The 24,087-nt window shown below is 43.0% G+C and overlaps 1 protein-coding gene across 6 annotated transcripts in view; it reads right to left on the bottom strand.

Moving 5' to 3' along the window:
• The window catches only part of LRRK1 (leucine rich repeat kinase 1), a 114,825-nt gene that overhangs the window by 84,095 nt on the left and 6,643 nt on the right, over window positions 1-24,087 (bottom strand). The window contains exon 1 of one of the 6 annotated variants that reach the window (XM_017640069.3): window positions 20,500-23,562. The exons of the other annotated variants lie outside the window; for them this stretch is intronic. Coding sequence (XP_017495558.3) covers window positions 20,500-20,548 — 49 coding nt within the window. The 5' untranslated portion in view covers window positions 20,549-23,562. Of the gene's footprint in view, window positions 1-20,499; window positions 23,563-24,087 lie in introns of those variants that run through there. 6 annotated transcript variants of the gene reach the window in all.

Genomic DNA, 24,087 nt, shown 5'->3' with positions numbered 1-24,087 from the left:
GCAGAAAAAAACAGAGTAATGTGCATAAAGATGCTGGTTGCAGTATAGTTTAGGAAAGAATGGTGGTTGTGACAATTATCAAATGCCTTCACTGCTTATCACATAGGGCACAGCAAGGGACACTGCACACAGGTAAACTGACCAGAAGGAAGAGCTCACAATAACACTGGTTTTTCTTCCACAGTGGAATCTGAGGTGGTCTTTTCCTCTTTCCTCTATTATTCAGTTATTTCCCCATTACTGCTATAATGGAAAAGCAGTTTTTTAAAAATACACTTTACAGGCTAACAAAGTAAAATTGCTAACTGTATCCAACCTCCTCTTGGCAAAGAGGGACATAAAGGAAGGAAGAAAATAACCAATCCAGAGGGACATGTGGGATGAGGCACCAAGACTTTTCCAGCAGCATTTTTTACCAAGAACCATGAACTGTGCTCGAACACATGGTGAGAGACAACAGAACTGTGCTCAAGTGATGAGACGTGGGTTCGAGGCCTAGCTCTGCTGTTTATCAGCTGCACGGTCTTGGCAGGTATTTAAGACGTCTGAATCCTGTCAACTTGAAGAAGCAAACACAAAACTGGCACACATCAAAGGTATTGCAAGATGCTTGACCAATTAAGTTAAAAAAAGAAAGAAAGAAAAGGGGGCATACAAATGGCGGTTATTTCCAGAGAATCTGGCCCCTTCCTCCCCATTCCAGGCTCCTATGAGGCAGCTACACTGTACACCTTCCTCCATGAACCTCATACTCGCAGCCTTCACACCTGCGCCTCTCCATCTGGAAGGAACCCCCACCACTTCCCTGCCTACCAAATTATCCGCCTCCTTCCAGGCCCAGGACAGTTGCTATACCCGGGGGAGGACTTGTGGGACTTCCCATGGGCTCCCTTCTCCTTCCTCTGCCTGCACCTGGCCTGACCGGATGTCCACTTGTAGGATATTTGTTCACATCCTTTCTGCCCTAGGCTGCCCCCAGGCTAGGCCCTGCTGACTCTGCCACTGAACCATGAACACAGCAGGTGCTCATTAAAATTCACTGAATTCAATGTAGACCCTCCAAGGCTCTCCACATGTCAGCAAGGGGTTCACCTATAATCTTGTCCATCTGCTGTATCACTCGGAATAGCCACAGGGGCACAGAGTTCTCCAGGGGAAAGGAGAATTATGACTTCAGGCACTTCTGGATTTTCCTTCCCAAAAATGGTTTCATTTTGGCCACAGAGCCCTGCCTCCACCCCACCTGCTTCAGCATCTGGCTGCTTCAGCACAACGGTGGTAGGGTTCACGTCAGGTCAAAGTTTAGACTGCTCCAAGACAATACTTTGGTGCTTTCCAACTCACCAAAGTACCCCAGGACTGAGTCACACACACTGCCAGTGAGGGAGGCCTCAGAGCACAGACAGCCACAGAACAGAGAGGAGGAGAATGACAGCCTTGTCCCTTTGCTCTTGCCCCCAGACTGCATGCATGTTCACATCGCCCCCCTTGGGCTCCTGGACATCATGGCACCACCTACCTCAGGGGGGTAGTAGTGAGTTTCAAGGGACGAAAGCATGGCAAGTGCTGACTCTTAATGGGCTCCCAAAAGATGTGGGCTCTTATTATTTTTATTTGAAATTTAGTTAGAAATTTGGCTCATGTCTAAAAATTGTGACATTTGGGGTTCTTATCTTACTCCTTAGGCATCTAAGATACATCATTTTGATTCAAATCAACAAGTTGGCAGTTTTCTAAATCTTCAATCTTACCCACTGAGCTCTGGGTCAGATGGGAGGGGAGGCCAAATATTTGAAGACAAAGGGCATGCCTCTGGTGGTACCCTCACTGGGCTGCAGAAGCTGAAGTACAGATGCACCCAAAATGCCTGGGCATCAATTCCATACAAGACAGGTCACGCCAGTGGACACAGCGAGTCCCCTGCACACTGCCCAGCACACAGCTGAAGCTCAATAAACATTCAGTGTAAGTGCTGCTGGCTGAATTGAAGGGTCTTGATTATTTGCTGAGAGTGTCCTTATCTAAAAATGCTGAATGAGATCAGCCAAAGTTCAAACGACTGGCCATAAAGTTCATTTTGGTTAACGCTTAAAAGCTTGTTTTAGTCCATTAGGGCTGCTATAACAAAATACCACAGACTTGACAGCTTATAAACAACAGAAATGTGTTTCCTGCAGTTCTGGAGGATGCAAGTCTGAGCTCAGGGTGCCAGCATGGTTGGCCAGAAGGTCCCTCTTCTGGGTGACTGTCTGCTCCCTATATCCTCACCTGGTAGAAAGGCCAGGGACCTCTGTGGCAGCTCTTCTCTGAAAGCACCAATCCTATTCCTGAGGGCCCCATCCTCATGACCTAATCACCTCCCAAAGTCCCCACCTCCTAATTCCATCATCTTGGGAGTTAGGTGTCAACATGCAAATTTTGGTGGAACACAAACATTCAGAGCAAGGCAAGGATCTTGCTTAAAAGCATAAGAAGTGCCCGATAATATTCCAAGAGGTAAGCTTATAGTCAATTTGGTTTTAAATCCTGGAATCAGTGTTCAGAGTTAATTGTCTGGTTAATCACTGTAAAATCCTTGATTGCAATGATTACTGTGATAAAATAAGATACATTCTCCAGGGAAAGCTGCTAGAGCTAAATGCTAAGTGTCTCCTCTTTAGAGGGTCAGCAAGAGCACCCCCAAAAGAAGAGCATGCTAATAAATGGTGTGCACACAACTGGGCTACCACACAGAAAGAGATCCACTCCTCTCTGAGAAACCAGGATATTCCTAGTGGATCAGAGACATGAATGTAACAAAGCAAACTACACAAAACAAATGAACAAACAAGACAGAATGAGACTCATAAATGCAGAGAACAAACTGGTGGTTGTCAGAAGGGGAGGCAGTGAGAGGATGGGCAAAACAGGTGAAAGGGTGTAAGAGGTACAAACTTCCAATTATAAAATAAGTAAGCCATGGGGATGAAAAGTACAGCATAGGGAATATAGTCAGTAATATTGCAGTAACTTTGTGTGGAGACAGATGGTAACTACACTTAGGGTGAGCATTTTGTAATGTATATCATTGTCAAATCACTAGGTTGTACACTTGCAACTAATACAAATTGTAGGTCAACTATACTTCAACTAAAAGTAAAAAATTTAAAGAAGTAAAAATGAAATAAAAAAAAGAAACTACATAAGCAGTAGAAGGAAATGGGGAATTCCTTTTTAACCTAGGAGAGTGAAACCCTCTTTACTGTGACTCAGAACCCACAGCAATAAGAGATTGCTAAATCTGACCACATTTAAAGAGTAACAGCTTTATTGAGATATAATTCACACATTATAAAATTCACCATTTTAAGTCGCACAATTCAACAGTTTTGAATAAATTCAAAGAATTGTATCACAATCATCAGTCCTCTAACTTTGAACACTCTCACCAGCCCAGAAAGAGACCCTGTGTCTGTTTGCAGTCCCCCTCTCGCAGCTCCTGACACCCGCTGATTTCCTTTCTGCTCTATAGCCTTGCCTACTCCGGACATTTCATATACATGGAACCATACATGTCATCAGTACTTCATTCTTCGCTATTGCCAAATAGTAGTCCACTGAATGGAGTACTACCTTTGATTGTCAGTTGATGGGCTTAGATTTTTCTACTTTTGGGCTACTATGAATAATGCTGCCATGAGCAACTGTATACAAGTTTTTCTGCAAATATTTTCAATTCTCCTGTAGGAGTGGAATTGCAGGACCAGAGGGTAACACTAGGTTTAAAATTGAGGAAGTGCCAAGTAATTTTCCAAAATGGCTAAACCATTTTACATTCTCACCTGCAATGTCTGAGCATTCTAATTCTTCACATCCCTCACCCATCATTTGTCATTTGTCCATCTTTTTTTAATTTCCTATTCTAGTGAGTATAAAGTAGTGTTGTCATTATGGCTTTGATTTGCATTTTCCTAATGAGTAATGATGTTGAGCAGTTTTCATGAGCTTATGGGCTGTTCTCTATCTTTGATTAATTTCTATGCAGATCCTTTGGTCATTTATTTGTCTTTTAATTGTTGACTTTTAGGAGTTCTTTATATAATTTGGATATAAGCCCTTTATAAGATACACGACTTGCAAATATTTTCTCTCATTCTGTGAGTTATCTTTTCACTTCCTTAATGATGTACTTCAAGCTCAAAAATGTTTGATTTTGGTGAAATCCAATTTATCTATTTTTGTCTTTTCCACTTGTGTTTCTGGTGTCATATCTAAGAAACTATTTCCTAATCCAAGGTCATGAAATTTTAACCTTATGTTTTCTTCTAAGAGTTTTAGAATTTTAGTCCCTACATTTAGGTCTATGATCCATTTTGAGTTATTTTTTTGTATATTTTGTGTATAGGAATCCAAATTTATTCTTTTGCATGTGGCAATCCAGTTGTATCAGCACCACCCATTGAAAAGATGATTATCTTCCCATTGAATTGTATTAGCACCCTTGTAAAAAATTACCTAACTGTAAATGTATGGATTTATTTCTGTACTCTTAATTCATCCCATTGATCTGTATGTGTGTCCTTATGCCAATACCACATTGTCTTGATTACTTTGATTACTTGATTCGTTTTGTAATACAGTTGGAAATCAGGCAATGCAAATCATCCCACCTTTTTCAAGATTGTTTTGGGCATTTTGGGTCTCTTGAATTTCCCTGGGAATTTTAGGATCAGCTTGGCAATTTCTGTGAAAATATCAGAGGGGACCCTGTGCTTGTATTCGTAAATCAATTTTGGGAGTATGGCAACATCAACATAACTAAATCTTTCAGCTCATGAACACAGGATTTTTTTCCATTTATTCAGGTCTTCTTTAACTTCTCCCAACAATGTTTATAGGTTTCACCTCTTTTGTTTATTCCAATTGTTTATTCTTTTTGATGCTACTATAAATGCAATTGTTTTCTTAATTTCATTTGCAGTTTGTTCACTGAGAATATATATAACTACAACTGATTTTTACATTTTGATCTCGTATCCTGAAACCTTCCAAACTAACTTATTAGTTATAATTGTGTGCGTGTGTGCGTGTGTTTGCGGATTCCTCAGGATATTCTACAATGTCATTTGCAAATAGATAAAGTTTCATTTATTCCTTTACAATCTGGATACCTTTTATTTCTTTTTCTCATCTTATTACCTTGGCCAAAGCCTCCAGTACATTGATAAAAGTAGGCAGAGTGGACACCCTTGTTTTGTTCTTGGTGTAAGGGAGAAAGCATTAGTTTTTCATAATTAAATATGATGTCAATGGTGGATTTTTAATAGATGTACTTTATCAGGTTGAGGAATTTCCCTTCTATTACTTCTTTAGTAAGTGTTTTATCATCAAAGGGTGTTGAATATTGTCAATGTTTTTTTGTGGGTGTCTGTTGAGATGGTCACATTTTTCTTGTTTATTATATTAATATGACATATTATGTTGATTGATGTTAAACCAAGCTTGCAATCTTGGCGTAAATTCCACTTGGTTATGTATATGATCCTTTTTATATATTATTGGATTTGGTTTGCTTTTTTTTTTTTGAGGATTTTTGAAGTTATATTCATAAGAGAAATTAATCTGTAGTTTTCTTTTCTTGTGATATCTTTGTCTAGTTTTGGTTTTAGTATCACACTGGACTTATAGATTGAGTTGGTAATTGTTCCCTTCTTTCCTGTATTTTGGAAGAGTTTTTGTGGGGTTGATATTAATTCTTCTTTAAATGTTTAGTAAAATTCACCAGTGAAGTCATCTGGCTTTGGATTCTCTTTGCAGGGAGTTTTTGGATTAATAATTCAATCTCTTTCTTTGTTATAAATATGCTCAGATTTTCTATTCCTTCTTGAGTCTTTGTATTTTTCTAGGAATTCATCCACTTCATTTAGGTTACTGAATTTGTTGTATGACTGTTCATAGTACCATCTCTTATAATTGTTTTTGTTTCTATACAGTTGGTAGTATGTGTCCCTTTCATTTCTGATCTTTGTAATTTGAGCCTTGTCTCCTTTCTTGGTCATTCAAAGTTAGAGTTTGTCAATATTGTTGATTTTTTTTCAAAGAGCCAATTTTTGGTTTCACTGACTGTCTCAATTGTTTTTCTAGCCTCTGTTTCATTTATTTCTGCTTTAATCTTTGTTCTTCCTTCTGCTTGCTTTGGGTGTAGTCTGTTCTGCTTTTTCTAGTTTCTTCTGGTAGAAGCTTAAGTTATAGATTGGAGATCTTTTTTAAAATATAGGTGGTTATTTCTATAAATTTCCTTCTGAGCCCTGCTTTAGCTGCATCCTCTAAGTTTTAGTATGCTGCATTTTTGTTTTCATTCACCTCAAAGTATACTCCAATTTCCTGTGTGATTTCTACTTTAACCCACTTATTATTTAGGAGCATGTTGTTTCATTTCCACATATTTGTGAATTTCCCAAATTTCCTTCTGTGATTGATTCTTTATTTCATTTTCACTGTGGTCAGAGAGCATATTTTGTATGGTTTCAACCCTTTAAAATTTACTGAGGCTTGTTTTATGGCCAAACATAACATTTAAAAACACAAGGAAAAAGTCTCAGAAAACTCTGTGTGTCCCAAAACACTAAAAGTAAAAAGACAAATGGCAAATCAGAAAAAAAATACTTTGCAGTTTGTCACAGGTGAAGGGCTAATACGATGGAACAGGTGTGCTCTGACATTGCTGGAAGAGAATGAAAAGTGGTGTGTCCCCTATGGAGGCGAATTCACCAACACCTAGCAAAATTACATCTGCATTTTCCCTCTTCACTGATACCCTGCTTTCAGAAAATTTTACCAAAGATCAATAGCACCATAATGTCTATATAAGACTATTTCTTGCAGCATTATTGCATGGGACGCAATCCAGAAACCCATTTATAGAGAACTGCCTAAATAAACTATGGTATGTTCACATAACAGAGCCAGCCCTCCGTAGTGGTAAGAAGGAAAGAGAAAGAGTTCTGTATACTTGGGAGTCATGTCCTATTATTCTGTGATTCTCAAGTATCTCCCATTACCCCCTGCACCCAGGGCCGTGCGTGCTGGGTCTGCACAGCCCATCCTAGGACTGTGAAGACAGAGGCTCAGCTGAGGGCAAATGAGGAGCCAGAACTACATCCCCAAGTGGTGGCTCTGGAGGAATTGTAGCACCTGCGATTGGCTTGGCTCTGACCATAAAGTGACACTGGTTCATGGAAGAGGGAAAGGCCTGCTCCCTTTCTCTCAGCCACTGTGCCCATGGGTCTCTCTGCCAAGGATTCTCCAGATGCCCTTCCACAACCTCCATGCATCTGTAAGTACAGATGGTGGAACAGAATCCACAAGGAGGCATCCCACCTCTGCTTCCCCACCCTCCCAGGCACAGTCCCTGAGCATCTGCCTGTGGCGGGCAGGGTAGGGCAAGGGCACTGAGGTGTCTGTTCTGAAAAAGGCAGAAATGGGGGCAGAGATACATACACACACCAAGCCAGGCTGGCTTTGGGGGACACACTGGAGGTCTCTTGAGAGAATGACACTAGAGATTGAGGTCAAGAGACTATATTTTGTGAACTTCTGGGGAACATTTGGGAAGAGTTCAGAGGTTTGGCTGTGTGCTGAAATGGAAATCCCCAGGGAGGCCTTGCCAAGAAACTTTGGTAAGGATTTCAGCTGCTTTTTTATTTTGTTTTACGAGTCCAGGCTGGAGTTTCCTTGGACTCCATCACTGTGCTGACAGAGACCATGAAGTGGCTCAGAGTTCCCTGGATCTCACATAAATAGTCATTTCTCCTCTATTTCATTTTTTTAACAAATGTATTATACTACAATTATGTCCTACAACTTGCTTTTCCCACTTAAATATTTCTTTTCCCACGTAAGTATCAGCACATGGAGATCTAGCACTTGCTTTTCATGGCCGCTCTTGGTCCTCACTGAAGGACATGCAGGACATTTCCAGGTCTGTGTGACCCCTCTAGGCTGTGCTGAGGGTGCCTGTGTGTGCATTTCTGCTCACTTGTGAACTGCATCTCCAGGTTAAACTCCTAGCAGTAGAAGGAGCAGAGGATACATTGAGCCCTCATTTTCATAAAGACTGCCAATTTGCTTTTCCAAAAGTTGCACCGATTATATCCTTACTTACTTGTCAAGTCAGTATTAGTTAAAAATAAAATATGAAAAACAGAGCAAAAAATTATATCTTTGCTATATTTAATTCTATCACACTTTCTGATTTTTTCTGAACTGAAAAGAAAAATAACATATCTCATGAGTGGTTTTGGTTTGCATTTCTTTTCATATGAATAACATATAGCATATCTTCATATGTTTACTCAGCATTTCTCTTTTCCAATGAACTAAACTTTCTGAATCTATTTTTTTTGGTTCACTTGAAAATTGGAATGTTCTTTTCCTCACTGATTTGCAAGTGCTCTTTGTGTGAAAATACTTTTTTACCTGTTTGTTGCTTGTCATCTGAAAGATGCTTTTCTGCAGAATAGTCCTAATTGTTATGCAACCATGCTTCTTAATCTTTGTTAACTAGGGTTTTGGGCTGTGCTGAGGAATAAAAGGCCTTCCTTGCTCCAAAACTATTTTAAGTTATCATTTTCCTAGACTTTTAATGGTGTTCATTTTTATGCTTTAAGTATTTGATTCACCTCAAACTGATTTTGGTGTGAAAGTGAGAAAGTGCAATGTTATTTCTATTATTCAATTACCAAGTAAACTTTCTTTTCTAGACTAACTTGAAATCCTACATTGCAAAGCAAAATCTATGTGCATTTTAGTCTGTTTTCGAGTTGCTACTCTGTTCCATCACTTTCTCTGTCTTTTCCTCTATAGTCTCTCATTTGTATAGTGTTGTAATAAATTCTAACATATGATAGAACTAATCTCCCCTTCTTTCAACCCATCTGTTCCCCATTTGAATTTTCCTGGTTATTCTCATGTTTATTTTTCTAGGTAAATTTTATTATACTTTGTTCTCTTTCCAAAAAGAAATCCTGTTTGTATTTTAATTGCTATTGTACTGAATTATAGAGTCAACTTGCAGAGAACTAAAATATTTGCAATGTTCCTTCCTATACAAGGGGAAGTTATGTCATTTTATTTACTCAAATATTCTTTCTGTCCAAGGTTTAAAGTTTTCTTCAGATGGGCCCTGTATATTTATCATTATTTCCCCTGGATATTTTATATTCAGTTTATATTAATTTAATAATTCAGTAAGAAGAAAAGAAAAACATTATAGCCCTTTGAACATTTAAAGTTTTCATTTTTTTCTGGGTTTTTAAGTGAATCTCAACAGAGCATCTAATTATGTGACATCCACTAGATATGATACCAACATGAAGAACTTGATAAGAAAGATAAAAAACCTCCTAAAGATTCATAAGCAAGAGGTATGAAGAAAGAGTTCAAAATAAGCAAGTATAACCAAAATAAGCAAGTTTTATAGCTGAGACTCACTTATCTTAGGAGAACTACATATTAAAACTTTACTGAAAAACTGCTTTTTCACATATCAGATTAGGAAAAGCCAAAAAATTTGATAACAAATGCTGCTGTCAGGCCTATGGGGAAATGGGCAAGCACATCACTGTGGGAGAGTGGGGTGAATAGTTAAAACTCCCATGGAGATGACTTGGCAATGCTGGCAGATTTTTAGAAGCCTATGACCTGTGACCCACTACTTTGGGAATTTATTGTATAGATGCACTTACATACATAAATGAAAAGATATTATTTATTATAGAAAAATATTGGGGACAGCCCAAATACCCATTAGGAGGAGATTACGTAAATAAATCAAGGGACATCTATACAGTAGAATACTATGCAATTGTCAAGAAGGATGGTGGTGGTGGTGGTGGTGGTGGTGGTGGAGGTGATGGTGGGGATAACGGTGATGACGAGAGCCTTTATGCACAAATGTGTGAAAGAAACAGGCAAGGTACAGAACAGTATGTGTGATCAGTTACCTTTTGTCTAAAAGAGGGAAAAATAAGCATCTGTATTTGCTTTGTTTGTATACATATAAAGAAATTCTGGAAGGATATAAGAATCTAAGAATTGTAGATTGATACCATGGTTTTGAACCGTGTGATCTCATTCAAAACAACTAAAGTTTTAAAATCTTGGCAAGGAAAAATATATGAGGTCATTTGTTCCTTCTTTTCCTCTGCCTGTCTTAAGGCAGAGATACACACTCTCAAAGTCAAACAACAAAAATTCACTCCAGGTGATTGGCCTCAGTGCTGGGACTGCCATCTGCCTTCCAAATCCAAAAGGAGGCGCACTAAAAGAGAAGCCAAAAGTGAAGTTCAGGGGTCCTCTGTGGCTCACAAAGTTGTAAGTGGATGTGTTTAATGTGTGGATTTGAAGGGAACCCACTGGGTGATTAGCGTGATTACGACATGGCCTCTTAAAGGTTAAAAGCAAATGCCACAAACACATCCGCATGAAAGATAATGCTTAACAGAAGTGAATGCCTGTAGCCTCTCCCTTTTGCCCTAAGACAAAAATGCTGAGAAGATCGTAAGTCTGAGCAAGAGTTCACGTTGCTGGGAGTTGTGCGCCTCTGCGGCCGGGGTTTCAGTGTGTGGATGAAGTGAATCATGCTGCTCTCTGTGACTGTCACATTCTCAGCTACTTTTCCTGTATGGAAATACCCACTAGCATAGCATAAACTTCTTCAGTTTAGCATAAACCCTGGCCAGACAACAGCATAGATCTTTGTTTTTTATGAGTGATATTCTGATTATTAAAGTGAGGAGCTCCACAATTCCTCAGTTACCACAAACATCCCAGGAATGCCTGGGCTCTGCTACTGTGGCCCTTTGCCCACCGAAACCTGCCTCCCTTCACAATTTCTGTATGGCCTGTGTTCAAGGCATTCCCTGTGGACAGCTGGCTGCTGAACATTTAAAAGATACTCATTGATATTAGAACTTCATGCTATACTGGGAGCTGTCTTCCATGAGACATACAGATTTGCACCCCTAAAAGAAATGCATTCTGAAGACAAGGAAAGGAAAGATTTCAACTTTAATGGAAACAGTCTTGATTAAAACTTTAAACAGTTCTAACTAAAACAGTTTAATTTTGATGAGCAGATGTGGGATCACCACTTTTCAGTTATACACATATTTGAAACGAGGATTGTCCATGTTTAAATTCTGCACCTTCAATGGCTGAGAGCCACATAACATAAGGCCTCCCTAGTTTTTAAGAGCTGCTAATTTTCATGATCACAGTAGCATTATCATTTTCACTAACAGAAATAGAGTTCAGGTGAGGCTGCCTAACTGCCTAACTTGCCAACAGGGAAAGAGAAAGACACAGACATTGATGGAGGGCTACCTGTCACACACACTTAGCATGGTGCTGAGTATTCTGCAAACAGATTCCATGCTTCTGTTACAGATAAGGACCTGGATGTGGAAGGACCAGAATTTGGACTCGGCTCCTTCTGACTGAAAAGCTTACATTCTTGATGCTGTCACTCAGTTTTTCCCTGCAAACTGCACACTTCTGAGATGGTGAACAGAAGCCAAGGAGATGCTGGAAGATGGGATGGAGACAGCAGACTGGTGGTAGCTATCACATCTTGCCCCAAATCCTTAGAAATCACAAAAAGTATCAAACAAAAATTACCAACAAGCCGCACTAGGACAGGAAAATGAGGAGATATAAAAGGGCCAGAAACCATGGTGCACATGGTGGAGTAGGCTGGCGGAGGGCTCTCAGGCTGGCAAGGGGGGGCAGGAGGGCCCCGAAGGCCACTAGCAGGGGGAATGCAGGAAGGAGGAAACTACAGCGAGCTCTTCTCCAGCCAGGGCCAGGCAGTGGGGGGCCCAGGGGTGAGCCCTTGTGCGCTAGAGAGGAAGTGTGGACCCTCAGGAGGCGGGCGGCCTCCAGGAGGCATGTGGAGCCTCCCCACTAGAAGACATGCTCTGGGTGCACCCCCGAGGCAGCCCGCTGCAGTTTCCCACTCTCCTCCCTGCAGGCTGCAGTGAGGGATGCTCGTTCACAGACAGCCAAGGGGAAGCCCAGACACATATCATGAGCATTTGAGGAAGGTGAATGCCGTAAGGAGAAGCACATGTTCTACCAACTGAGCCAGCAAACCGGGCAGGAAGAGGCCTCCCCACCTTCTACCTCCACGCACACAAAGTAAAGCCTTTCTCAGCTCCCTGCTTGTGTAGCCAAGAACCTAGTGCCATTGGAAGCACACTGACCAACAAAGCAGAAGACGGGGCGTGTCTCAGCACAGCCCCCCCCTGGGGCCTCAGAGTCCCCACGGGAAGTGAGCTGCTGACAGTGACAACACTGGGCAAGGCAGAGTCTCCCCAGAGCCGAGCCTGCATTTCTTCCTGTACCTTTAGCTTACTGCTCAGGGGGAAACTAGACAAATAACCCAGTCACCGAGATAAGGAAGGCAGGCAAACTTTGGACTCTCCCAACTTGTGATCAATCCACCACCACCCTCATCCAGGAGGAAAAAGGACTGAGTCAGGCCCTGAGCTCCTCAGCAGAATCTCGGCCTTCGACAGGCCAGCATCTCGGGGGCCCATCTCCACCCAGAACCGGTGCTAGTAAAGCAAGAACAAGACTTCAGAATAAATATGAATGACATTTTGGAGAGAAACAGGAGGACAAAGCATCCAAAAGTAAGAATGGACTAAAAAGCTTAGAAATGAAAAGTAGAAGAGTTGAACTATCATAGTAACAGTGCGGCAGGGCTGGGGGGCAATCAGTGCTCTGGAAGACCACGCAGAAGGTGCGGCCTGGGACACAGAGGCTCACAGTACAGACAGAATATCAGCACATGGGAGCTGACACGAGAAGCTTTTCAAAAGTGTCTCATAACAACTTCAGAATTATATACCCAACTAAATATGAAAACTTCACCAGTTGAGCAAGATGAGTTCTCAGAAGTAAGCAGATACTGCCCAGAAGTTGAAAAGGGAAGGAGCGGATCTAGAAAGAAAAGAATAAAGAGAAAAGCAGAAATTAAATAGAAAGCAGAGACATAAAAACAGGGCAGCAACGAAACCCACAGCTGGTTCTTTCAAAGGACTCATGAAACAACCTTCTTGAAAGATTGATCAAAGATTGGTCACCCAAGAAAACGAGGGGTGATGGACCACAAAACAGCATCTAAAATGAGAATGGAGACAAACTCTACAGTTAAGAATTAAATCAGAAGATCACAGAAGGCAACAGGCACTTTGGAGAGATGGCAGGTGGCAGGAACTGGACAACAAATCTCCAGCCTAGGATATCTTATCACATCGGAAAGCAAGGAGGTTATCAAAAACTCCTGGGGTCATGTCAAAAGATAGAGGACCCAACCTACAGGGGCTTCCACTGGCCAAAGATGAATCTTTTTAGCATCAATAATCAAGTAAGTTAAAATCCATGAGTTAGTAATGACAGAAAAAAAACAAACAAAAAACAACCCTCATTAGTGGCCTTGGAAAGATATTAGGGAATGAACTTCCTTTCAGAAAAAGGAATAAATAAATTAAGGGAAAGAATCAGGCATGTATCCTGATTTTCCCATACAAACTGTAACTCAAGTTGCCACAGTGTTGATGGGAGAAAGTCCTTTACAGACGGATTCCGGCCAACAAATGAGGAAGGAATGATAGACTCAGGAGATCACTACTTCGCAACCCCATGACATAACTGATCTAATCAACAACTGATGATTAATAAAACCATTAGGTGAAAAGCTGAAAAGCCATTAGGATCTTTATAGTGCATTATCGGAGTGACAGCACCTGAAATCACTGAAAAATGTAACCATGGAAGAGAGACAAGGAGACATTATTTGACTCGCCAGGTGAAGCAACAGGAAATTCAAAACACAAGCTATCTATATTCTTGCCCAAGCATCTTACTGCATCTAATCATGCTTCTGGATCTGCAGAAGCACAGAGGAGAGAGTAATGTGTTAAACAACACACAGGATGCTATCATCAAAATTCAGACTGTGGGAAACTGCAAAGGACAATCAATGTGGTTTGATCAATAATTAAACTGCAAGGAAAAGTAGGCATTAAGAGACTTAAGCACCCAATCACCCAATAGAAGGCAGGGACATTAATTCAACAAACTTGATTCAAACAAACCAGTGATAAAAACAAATGATGAGCCAATCAAGGGCACTGGAACCCTGACTATGTATCTGATGTGACTCATGAAATATTTTTTAGTTTTTAAAAATGTATGCAAAATATACTGTGATTGGTTCACTGTTTTCCTTTCTCGTTCTTTCCTTCCTTCCTCTCTCCCTCCCTCTCTGCCTTCCTTTCTTCCTTTCCTTCTCTCTCTCTTTCAGACTTCTTAACATATGAAGCCAGGAACTGGGTTCTAAGTAACCTAGGGATACGAATAGATCACGATTGCTTTGTGTGGTAATTGCTGCATTGCCGGCAATGGACACAAAGAGGTCCACTACAGTATTCTCTCTACTTTTGTAATGCATCCAAAATTTTCCATAATATAAAAAATTTAAAATAACTAATACAAACATAACATTTCAAAGTGCTGCCTAGGCTAAAGATTTATGAAAAGGAACACAGCCATTTTGAATCTAGGTCTAAGAAACTGTGGTTTTGGAGGCAGAAAAAAGGGAAGGGAACTATATATTTTCCCTGACACAGGAACTGGAAGACTGGAGTCAGCATGGAAGGGAAAACTTTTCATTATATTCTATTTCGTACTTCTGAATTTTATACCAAGCACCTGATTATCATAAAAAAATGAATAAAATAATTTAAAATATTCTTAAAATCCTGAGGCCACTGTAAACTTTATGCCAGTACCTTTGAAAATCTAGATTAAATGACTATCTAGAAAATGCATTGCCGAAACTAACTCAGGAAGAAATGGAAAATTTAATTAACTAATAACCTTTAAAGAAATGGAATAAATTATTATTAAAACATCTACCCATAAAAAAGTACCAAGCCTCAATGGTTTTATAGGTAAAAGGTTTTATCTAACTTCTTGGAAAATATCGCCCTTGTATCGTACAAACTTAATGTTGATTGAAAAAGTAAGTTACAAAAAGATTGGCATGAGTATAAAAATGTCTGTTTAGAAAGTTTAAGTATGGAAACTGTTCACAGTTACCAAAATGTGACTGGTTGACACTGTGTGGCAAACCCAAAGCTGTTTCCCAAGCGTCTGGTGGCTGAGGGACTATAACATCCCACAGCCCTACACGGCCCCTGTCCTGAGCTGGCACCCACTCCTAGCATGCCATTGCCATACCTGCAGAGAGAAACCCATGCTAGACCCTTCGCTGGACTGGAACCCACCCTTGCAATGCCCTGGTGTGCCTGCCTGTGTGAGGATGAGAGACCGGGTACCACACACAACCCCTCCTGCAGACCCAGGCTTGGTGATTTCTGTTCTTAAAACCTTTCTTAACTCAAAGGGGTGATGTTATGGAACTTATGCGGACCCTTGTAAGCAGGTCCCGGTCCAGAAGGGACCTGCCTGGCCAGGCAGCAACAATACTATGCATTCATGGACACATGCCTTTTTAGTAACACCATAAAAACAGCAAAGAGTCTGTACTATCTTCAGAATAGTGGCTACCTTCCGGGTCTGATGAAGGGTGGTGACGAGGGAGGGCCAAGAGAGCTCAACTTTACCTTACACTTGATTCTCCTCTCTTTTGCTCCTCACATCCAATCTATTATCATGTTCTCTGGTGAATTAAAGATGACCACAAGCTTTATGCCATTCCTTCCCGTAGGAAGTGGAATCTGTCTCCCATCCTGTACTGAATCTGGACTGGCCTTTTCACCTGTTTTGACCATCAGAGGGCAGGACAAGTGATGGAGAGACAGTTCTGGACCTAAGCTTCCTGGAGGCCTAAGAGCTTCTGGTTCTGAACTCTGGGAATTCAGTCACTATGCTGAAGAGAAGCTCAGGCTAGCTGTGTGGATGCTGCAAAACCTGGAGAGAGGCAAAAGTCAGTAGGAGCCCTGAGGCCTCAGACACATGAGCCCTGCAGATCCCTGACCCACAGAGGCCTGGGGAATTGGAAGTTGTTTTAAGCCAGTGCCTTATGGCAGCAGTTTGTGATGTAATAAATGTCTAAATAAGTCCTGATAGCTTTCCCCTCAAAACAAATTCCTAGTCCATCCTCTTTCTGACTCCTGCCCCATGGACCCCTATGCCCTGGGCCTTCTCTCCAGGGCTCCAGTGACAGCCTTCTGGCCCCTAAATCATACCATGCTGCTCCTTGGGTGCTTTGACTATCCTTGGAGTGAAGTCTGAGCCCCACTGTGGCCTGCCATAATGACCACCTCTGCACCCCTACTAGGTGCTCCTTGCACGCCGCTCCAGCCACACGGGCCATCTTGCTGTTACGCAGATATGCCCAGCTCATCCTCACTTCATAGCTTTTGTACCCAATGGTGCTCTTGTCAGGCTGCCCTTTCCCCAGCTCTTTATGGGCTTGACTTCCTGCCTCCATTCACCTGATTCTCCTTAAATGCCACCTCTCCCTAGATGCCTTCCTGGACTTATCTAAGTGGCCTCTGCCCATCACTCTTTACCCCTACACCCTGGCTGATTGTCTGTGGCCCCTTTCACTCCCGACAGTGGTGCATGTGTTTATTTGTTGTGTTTCCCCCCTGGAATATAAGTATTATGAGAACATTTTCTTGGTTTCCCAGTGCTCAGTCTTTAGAAGGCTCTGACATAAAGTGGAAGGGATGATGAGCACAGGAAGGAGGGCTAGGAAGATCATTCTCTATCATTTGCAGTATATTGAAAAATGTTCTTCTTCCCAGCCTTCCCGTGGTTCCCACCTTCCGGTCAAGCAAACAGACCTGAGGTTCAAAGTCACCTACTCAGAGAGGTCTTACCCAATAACAATTAAAAATAGTCATGTGGGGCCTCTTGAGCACCTTGTCTTGCTGAAATGCTATCTTCACTGAGCATAACCCTATTTTTTTCCTGTTCTTTGCTTCCTACTTTTCCTGCTAGAATCACAAGGCCCCCAAATAGCAGAGGTCACACTCCTGCTATGTCCTAAGAATCTAGAATAGTGTCTACTACAAACAGATGCTTGGTAACTGTTGAAACAGTAATGCTGCATTAATAAAGACAAACAAAAAGTCAGGTTTAGAAAGAAGAAATTTGAATGGCCAACAGGCACATGAAAAGATGCTCCACATTGCTAATCATCAGGGAAACGCAAATTAAAACCACAGTGAGATATCACTTCACACTGGTTAGGATGGCCAACATCTAAAAGACAAGGAACAACAGATGCTAGTGAGGATGTGGAGAAAGGGGAACCCTCCTACACTGCTGGTGGGAATGTAAATTAGTCCAACCATTGTGGAAAGCAATATGGAAGTTCCTCAAAAAACTAAAAATAGAAGTACCATTTGACTCAGGAATTCCACTTCTAGGAATTCACCCAAAGAAGACAAGATCCCTGATTCAAAAAGACATACGCACCTCTATGTTTATAGCAGCACTATTTACAATAGCCAAGATACGGAACCAACCTCAGTGTCCATCAGTAGATGAATGGATAAAGGAGATGTGGTACATATACACAGTGGAATATTATTCAGCCATAAAAAGAAAACAAATTCTACCATTTGCAACAACATGGATGGGGCTGGACGGTGTTATGCTCAGTGAAATAAGCCAGGTGGAGAAAGACAAGTACCAAATGATTTCCCTCATTTGTGGAGTGTAACAACAAAGCAAAACCGAAGGAACAAAACAGCAGCAGACTCATGGACTCCAAGATTACTAGCGGTTACCAAAGGGAAGGTGTTGGGAGGGTGGGTGGGGAGGGAAGGAGAAGGGGATTAAGGGGCACTATAATTAGCACTCACAATATAGGCAGGTCACAGGGAAGGCAGTGCAGCACAGAGAAGATAAGTAAGGACTCTACAACATCTTACTACGCTGACAGACAGTGACTGCAATGCGGTGTTGGGGAGGACTTGATAATATGGGTGAATATTGAAAACACAATGTTGTTTATGTGAAACCTTCAAAAGATTGTATGTCAATGATACCTTAATTAAAAAAAAAATCCAGGCTTAAAAGAAACATTTACAGACACATTCTGCATATAAAGTTAGCTGATTGTGAATTTCCTTGACAATCCTTCGAATGATATAATTATTGGTTTATCTAGAATGTGTTACAAAAATGTTAATTTTAATAAACTTGGCATTAAGAAATAAATTTTAAAACAAAGTGAGAGGACAGTAAGATTGACATTGAAATAAAATAAATGCCAATTAGGATCCTCTGGAGAATTCAAGAAGACACCGCCTACACAGCACAGGATATGTTTCAGATAAATAGGAGCTCAGAGTAAGAGGTCTGGGGATGAAAATGGAAGGGAGATGGAGGTAAAGAAAAGGGCAGAGATACCCTCAGAACAAGGATGGCACTGAGTCCTCAGGCCAAGTCATAGCGATGGGAACATATAATTTAACACTACAAAGGCAACACAGGGATGAGTCAACCCGGGTGGAATTAAATGTGGAGGGAGCAGCAGGGAGGTATGGTAGGGAAGTGAAGGGAATCTTCATCTGTCACGGCTGGCAGGCAACAGACATTGTCTCGATGGACAGAGTAAGGGATGTGCAGGCATATTATTTGTGTAGAGAAATGGAACAGACCTGCAGAGCTAGAGCAAGGAACAGGAAATAGAGACCCCTTTGGGTTGACACCGGGCTTTGCTGTATGGTCCATGCTGTATCACTTGCTTCTTTAACGAGGGTGTATATTACTTTGATAATTTTCAATCAGCTTACGCTTTGATCCCACAGTTCTGCTGGCGTACAGGAAGTAATGCACAACTTTTATGGCAATAAACAAGATGAAGAAAGAATCTAAAGGCATTTTAATAGGTGACTCACTAAATAAACATTATTGTATTCATACTATTGAATTTGGTGCACATGAGAAAGACTCCAAGACATAACTGAGGTGAAAAATGTTGCACAACATACCTACAATTGAACATCATATGCATAAAACCAGAAACACATACAAAATGAATTGTGTGTGTGCACATCTGTGTGGGATGTTCAGAAGGAAGCACACTCAGCTAAGAGTGATCCCCTGGACAGGATGGGAATAGTAGTGTGGCTTTACCATTTGAATGTTCTATGAGAATGTGTGTAATTACACACAAGTAACTTGGGGGAGCTCCCTGCTTACTGTTAGGCATGGGCTATTTGTTTCCTTTTTGCTTTTGAACCTGAAGGTGTCAGTGGTGATTTCAAGTAGACAAAGGCAACTGCCCACTGGAGGCTTTTGATCCTGACATCTGGTGCGGGGTGAGCAGCCTGGGGGCTCTGCCGTGCCTCCCTCCATCAGGCTGGGGCCCTGGGCCAGCTTTAGACTCTGGCCACCTAGGGGTAAGTGGATGGGGGTACTCTCAAGGGCCTGCAGAGGGCAAAGTGGAGGGAGAGGGGAGGGGGGCAGCTCTGCCCCTGTGTCCAGGGACCACAGTCTCCTAACGGTTAGTCTACAGACTACGACACAGAAGCTCAGTGGTATCTGAGTGGATTGTGTGAAGTTACAGGCTGCCTGCTCTTGAAGGTAATGGGATGGTTTACTCTGCCTAAAAAGAAATCTGCAGGGAGGGCAAGGCATCTGCTTTCAGTTATTTCAAGAAAGGGGTTAAGGGATCACATCAGCCTGGGTGCATGAAGCTTATGAAAGCAGGGCTGGTTTGTACAGCAAAAATTTCCTAACAGGGTTTCCCCAGAAAGGCTGGCATTATTTGAGTGGTAGTCAGCTCCCCACAGCTAGAAGCAAGCAAGCATATTCTAGACAATAAGCAGGAGAAGATCCAAGCCTCATATTAAGGTTAATATTAAAGCCCCATCAAACCCAGAGCTTCCATAGCTGGGCCAGACCTTGTGGGCATGAAGCACAGTTGTGTTAACTGCAGCCAGCATTGATTGATGACCACAGCTATTTCTCCTATCTCCAGGGCCGCCTCAGCCGACCTTCCCTCCACCACACTCAAAGAGGGATTCCTTACAGGACACTGGCTGTGGTTTCCTATAGCCAGGCTGGAGAAGGGCGCCCCACTGACTACTGTCTCCTTCCCTGCAAAACCCTGTTTAGTCCATCCTGTTCCCACAGTGTGAACACAGCCCATCAGGCATGAACAGGACACTGACGCCAGGCACAGGGTAGAGACGTGGGCTTGCTCTGGATCTGGAAGGCCCTCAGTAACGTGGGTCTGTCCTTGGCAGGATTTCTCACAGCCAAGAAAGCATGCTACCACCTGCGGGGCATTTCCTAATTCAGTCTATTTCCTACTTCTATTTCTGGAAGGCAGGAAAAGCCCACCCCCCCCCCAACCCCACTTGATCAAACCACTTGGCTCTTATATTAAGAAGTTATTTTTAACACAGATTTGAAAATTCTAAAGGAAAAAGAAAAAGACATTGAAAGAAGCTATTCAAAAACCTGGGATATGGAGACCTTCTGGAATGTTCTTTCTTCTCTTTTGGTCCATGCTGGGTCCGGTGAGGACAATGCTCAGAGAGGTAGACAGCTGAAGTGAGGACCGCACACAGAGAAGTTGGGGGTGTGACCCACCTCAGGCGATGTCTGTGCAAGCACCCCTCACCCTTCACGATCCGAAAGTCTCGCCAAATGTTCAGGGCCTGAATTATCTAGAAGTTTCCTCACTTCCTTACTTTCCAAGGAGCCTCACCTCAAGTGGCAAGACAGGTTTTTCCACTCTGACTAGTGTCAGATAGACGCAGAAGAATGTCTAGTGACTTATTTGTCAAAATTGTTTTGCAGCCCTGGTCCAGTATCTCACTGACCTCGTCCTGTTCCTTACATGCTGTGAACTCTTCCAGGCTTTCTGAACATCCCTCCTGCACCTCAGTTGAGCTGACTGCTGACAGTGCTAAGGTTGCAACACGCCTTCCTGGAGTACAATTGTGTTGCACAAACGCAGGACAGGCACACAGATCACTGGGCATCACATGTCAGCTGGAGATGCATGCAGACACTCACAGCTTTGTAAGGGTTAAGCATTCTAAGCGACCACAAAGTGAGTTATGCAAATCAAAATAGGTAAGGCATGAGAAAACACATCTAGCTCACACTACACAAAATGCCATTACCCCAAACCCAAAAGTAAAAATCAGCTTTTTACTAATTTTCATGAAGTTCAGATCTTTTTCTAAACTATACTTGGAAATATGATATTAACTTTATCATTTCCAAAGCATAGTATCGTCCAAGGCTTTTTAAAAGGTGAGGCAGAATTCCTCCTACACTGAACATAATTTGAGTATTACTGCTTTTCTTTCTGGTGCTCAATTTTCCTTAGGCAGTGCAGGGAACTGGGTCAACAACTGGGCTGAGGCTGGTGAACTGAGATGGGGGGGAGGGAAAGCAGGGCTCCCGTGAACCCAGGTAGTCTGAGGAGAAGAGGGTGCAGAACAAATCCAGCTCACCTGCTGAGTACACACCTCAAGAGGCTGGCCCCTGAGGGAGGCACAGCTGGACGCCCACAGAGTCAAATGTTCCCCTGTTTGCTCCAGAAATAAAGTAAGGGAAAAGAGGCCATTTGAAGCAAATTTGACCTTGGAAGTGAGCATTAAGATGCGCCGGTTAGATCCTAATCACAAAACACTAGTATGTAAAGAGATAACAATTTTTAAAATAAATTGCAAGACTATTCTTCTGGTTGCAGAAGTAGTGCAAAAGGCAAAAAAAAAGAAAAGGGTGTCATGCTCATTGTAGAAAACATAACCATTACAGATAGCAAAGAACAGTTGCTGTAACCCCCACTTGACCTGCTACCCTTTGTCACCTGCCCCCAGGCTGTGGGCTTGGTGTACATGTGTAAATTCTGAAAATGAAACCCAACATTCAATGTTTTAAAATTGGGCCTGCAAAGCTCTGGGGTCAAGGTGAAGACCGGTGGGTGGGTTCACCACCCCCACCCCCTCACACTGCCCATGAGAGCAACTCCACTGTTAACTTCTACGTAGGCTGAGACTCCAGGTAAGACCTCATGGGAGGAAAAGGCTCTGCTGGCTATCAAATAAATAAATAAAAATACATAAATTAGGTACTTTTTCCTCCCAAAGGACTGAGGCCAACCAACACCTATCGTGGCAGATGGAATGAAGGGCACCACCCCGTCACCTTTGCCATGGCTCTTCATGGAGGTGACAGCATGCCATGCTGGGCCTTAAGAGACACGCATGATTTTGCTCTGCCCACTTGCACCTGTGCCACTGGCCAGGGGAGACTAGCCTCTGGCCTCCCTGCCAGTCTGCTGGTCTCAGGAGAGGGGTCACGTGCAGCACGGCTATATGCAGCAGGCCCCCCACCCCACCCCCAGCTACCTGCTGGTTAGGGGCACCAGAAATAAATGCTGACTGGTACACCCCTCAGAGAGTGTCTTCATCAGCATTCAGAGAGGTAGAGCCACTCAGCCGAGGTCACCCAGCACGAAGAATTGGTACAGGCCTGATTAACCCCACAGGCAGGCTCTGGAGGCCCGAGCACACTGTGTGAGTCCCAGAAGCACCTCCCCACCCCTTCCACTCAATGAAAGGCAACAGGCATCCACCACCTGTTGGGATTCTAAACACAGCAGGGATAGATGTGCCTGTCACTCTGGCTGACCTGGAGTTAGCAGTGGCTCCTTAGCCCAGAGCCAGAGGTGACAGATTCTCAGTGCCTGCAGAAGCGCCCTGGAGGTCCCCATGGTGGCGCTGTCCTCCCCTTGAGGGGCCAGGCAAGCAGAGGAGGTCTTCCTCTGCACTCTCGCACTCAGGGGGTCCTGAAAGGCAGCTGCGGGAGGCCAGAGCGGCCTGATGCCTGGCTGTCACATAAGCAGCATAAGCAGCGCTTGCCAGCAGGAGAGGGTGGGATAGGGTTTCATTCCTAGGGGTCCCAGGGCTGGGCTTACGTGCTCAGCTCCTCTGCTACCATCAATGGGACCTTTCATCTCAGAGTAGAGGCATAAATTTGTACCTTCTTCATAGGAGTCCTATTGGGAATTTAATTACTATTGTAATTCCTTAACGGAGAATATAATTTCCGTAATGCTGAGCCACAGGACAGAAATTTCAGTGTATTTCAGTCCCCTTTCATCTCATTTTCTTCAGCTCTGTGGTTTATGTGCTGTTTAAAAAAAGAAAAGGAGTCATCACCTGCCCTGCAGGCATGCCCCCCACCATGCACCCAGAAGAGTACCAGGTGGGGGCTGCACGATTTCCGTGGCTCCTCTACCTCTGTGTGTAACCTGAGCTTCATTCAGAAAAGGGTGGTGGGGATCCTGGTTCCACTGGGGAAAGAGGCCCCTGGGGCATGCACGACGACTTTTCTGCACCTGCAGGGAGGGAGTGGGGTAAAGGAGCAGCGCCAAGTTCAGACTAGTGGGGCTGGGGAGCGGCAGTGTTTTGGATTCTCTGTGCACATGAACACTTTTGGCTCTGCCATGGCCCAAAGGCAGGACTGCTTCCAGGTCTGTCCATGGGTCCAGGGCCCTAGGACCTGCAAGAAACAATGGTGAACCTTGGTCCCCTTGGAAAGCCATTATTTCAGCCTTGCCATCTGTCAGCAGACTAGACCATCAGCACGACCTGGGAGCCCGTTAGAAACATGGACCCTTGGTGCTCATGGAATGAGAATCTGCATTTCACCAAGATTTCCAGGGCACTCATGTACATATTGTAATTTGAGAAGCAGTGCTTTACAGGACCCAAAACATTTAGACCAGCTGATTCTTAACCGCAGCTGCACATTAGAATTATGGGAAGGGGACAGGGAACTTTTAAAAGTTGTGCATGTCTCTCCTTCTTGCAAGATGCTACTCCAGTAGGTCTAGCGGGTGCCTGCGTGTTGGCAAGTTTAGAGATCCCCCCAGTGTTTCTGGGGGCCTGTGTGGAGACCCACTTGCTTAGATCACCAGCCCTTGATGAGGAAGGGGATGAAGCAGAATCTTCTCTGGGGCTTCCACCCAGTAAGCAGCAAATGGACCCAGTGCCTCTGCTGCCACCCTTACTCCTTAGGATTGCT

Source organism: Manis javanica, chromosome 18 (assembly GCF_040802235.1).
Source record: "Manis javanica isolate MJ-LG chromosome 18, MJ_LKY, whole genome shotgun sequence".
NCBI classification, from domain to species: domain Eukaryota; kingdom Metazoa; phylum Chordata; class Mammalia; order Pholidota; family Manidae; genus Manis; species Manis javanica.
Note: the sequence above shows the minus strand (reverse complement) of the source record. Positions and strands in the feature narration are given on the sequence as shown.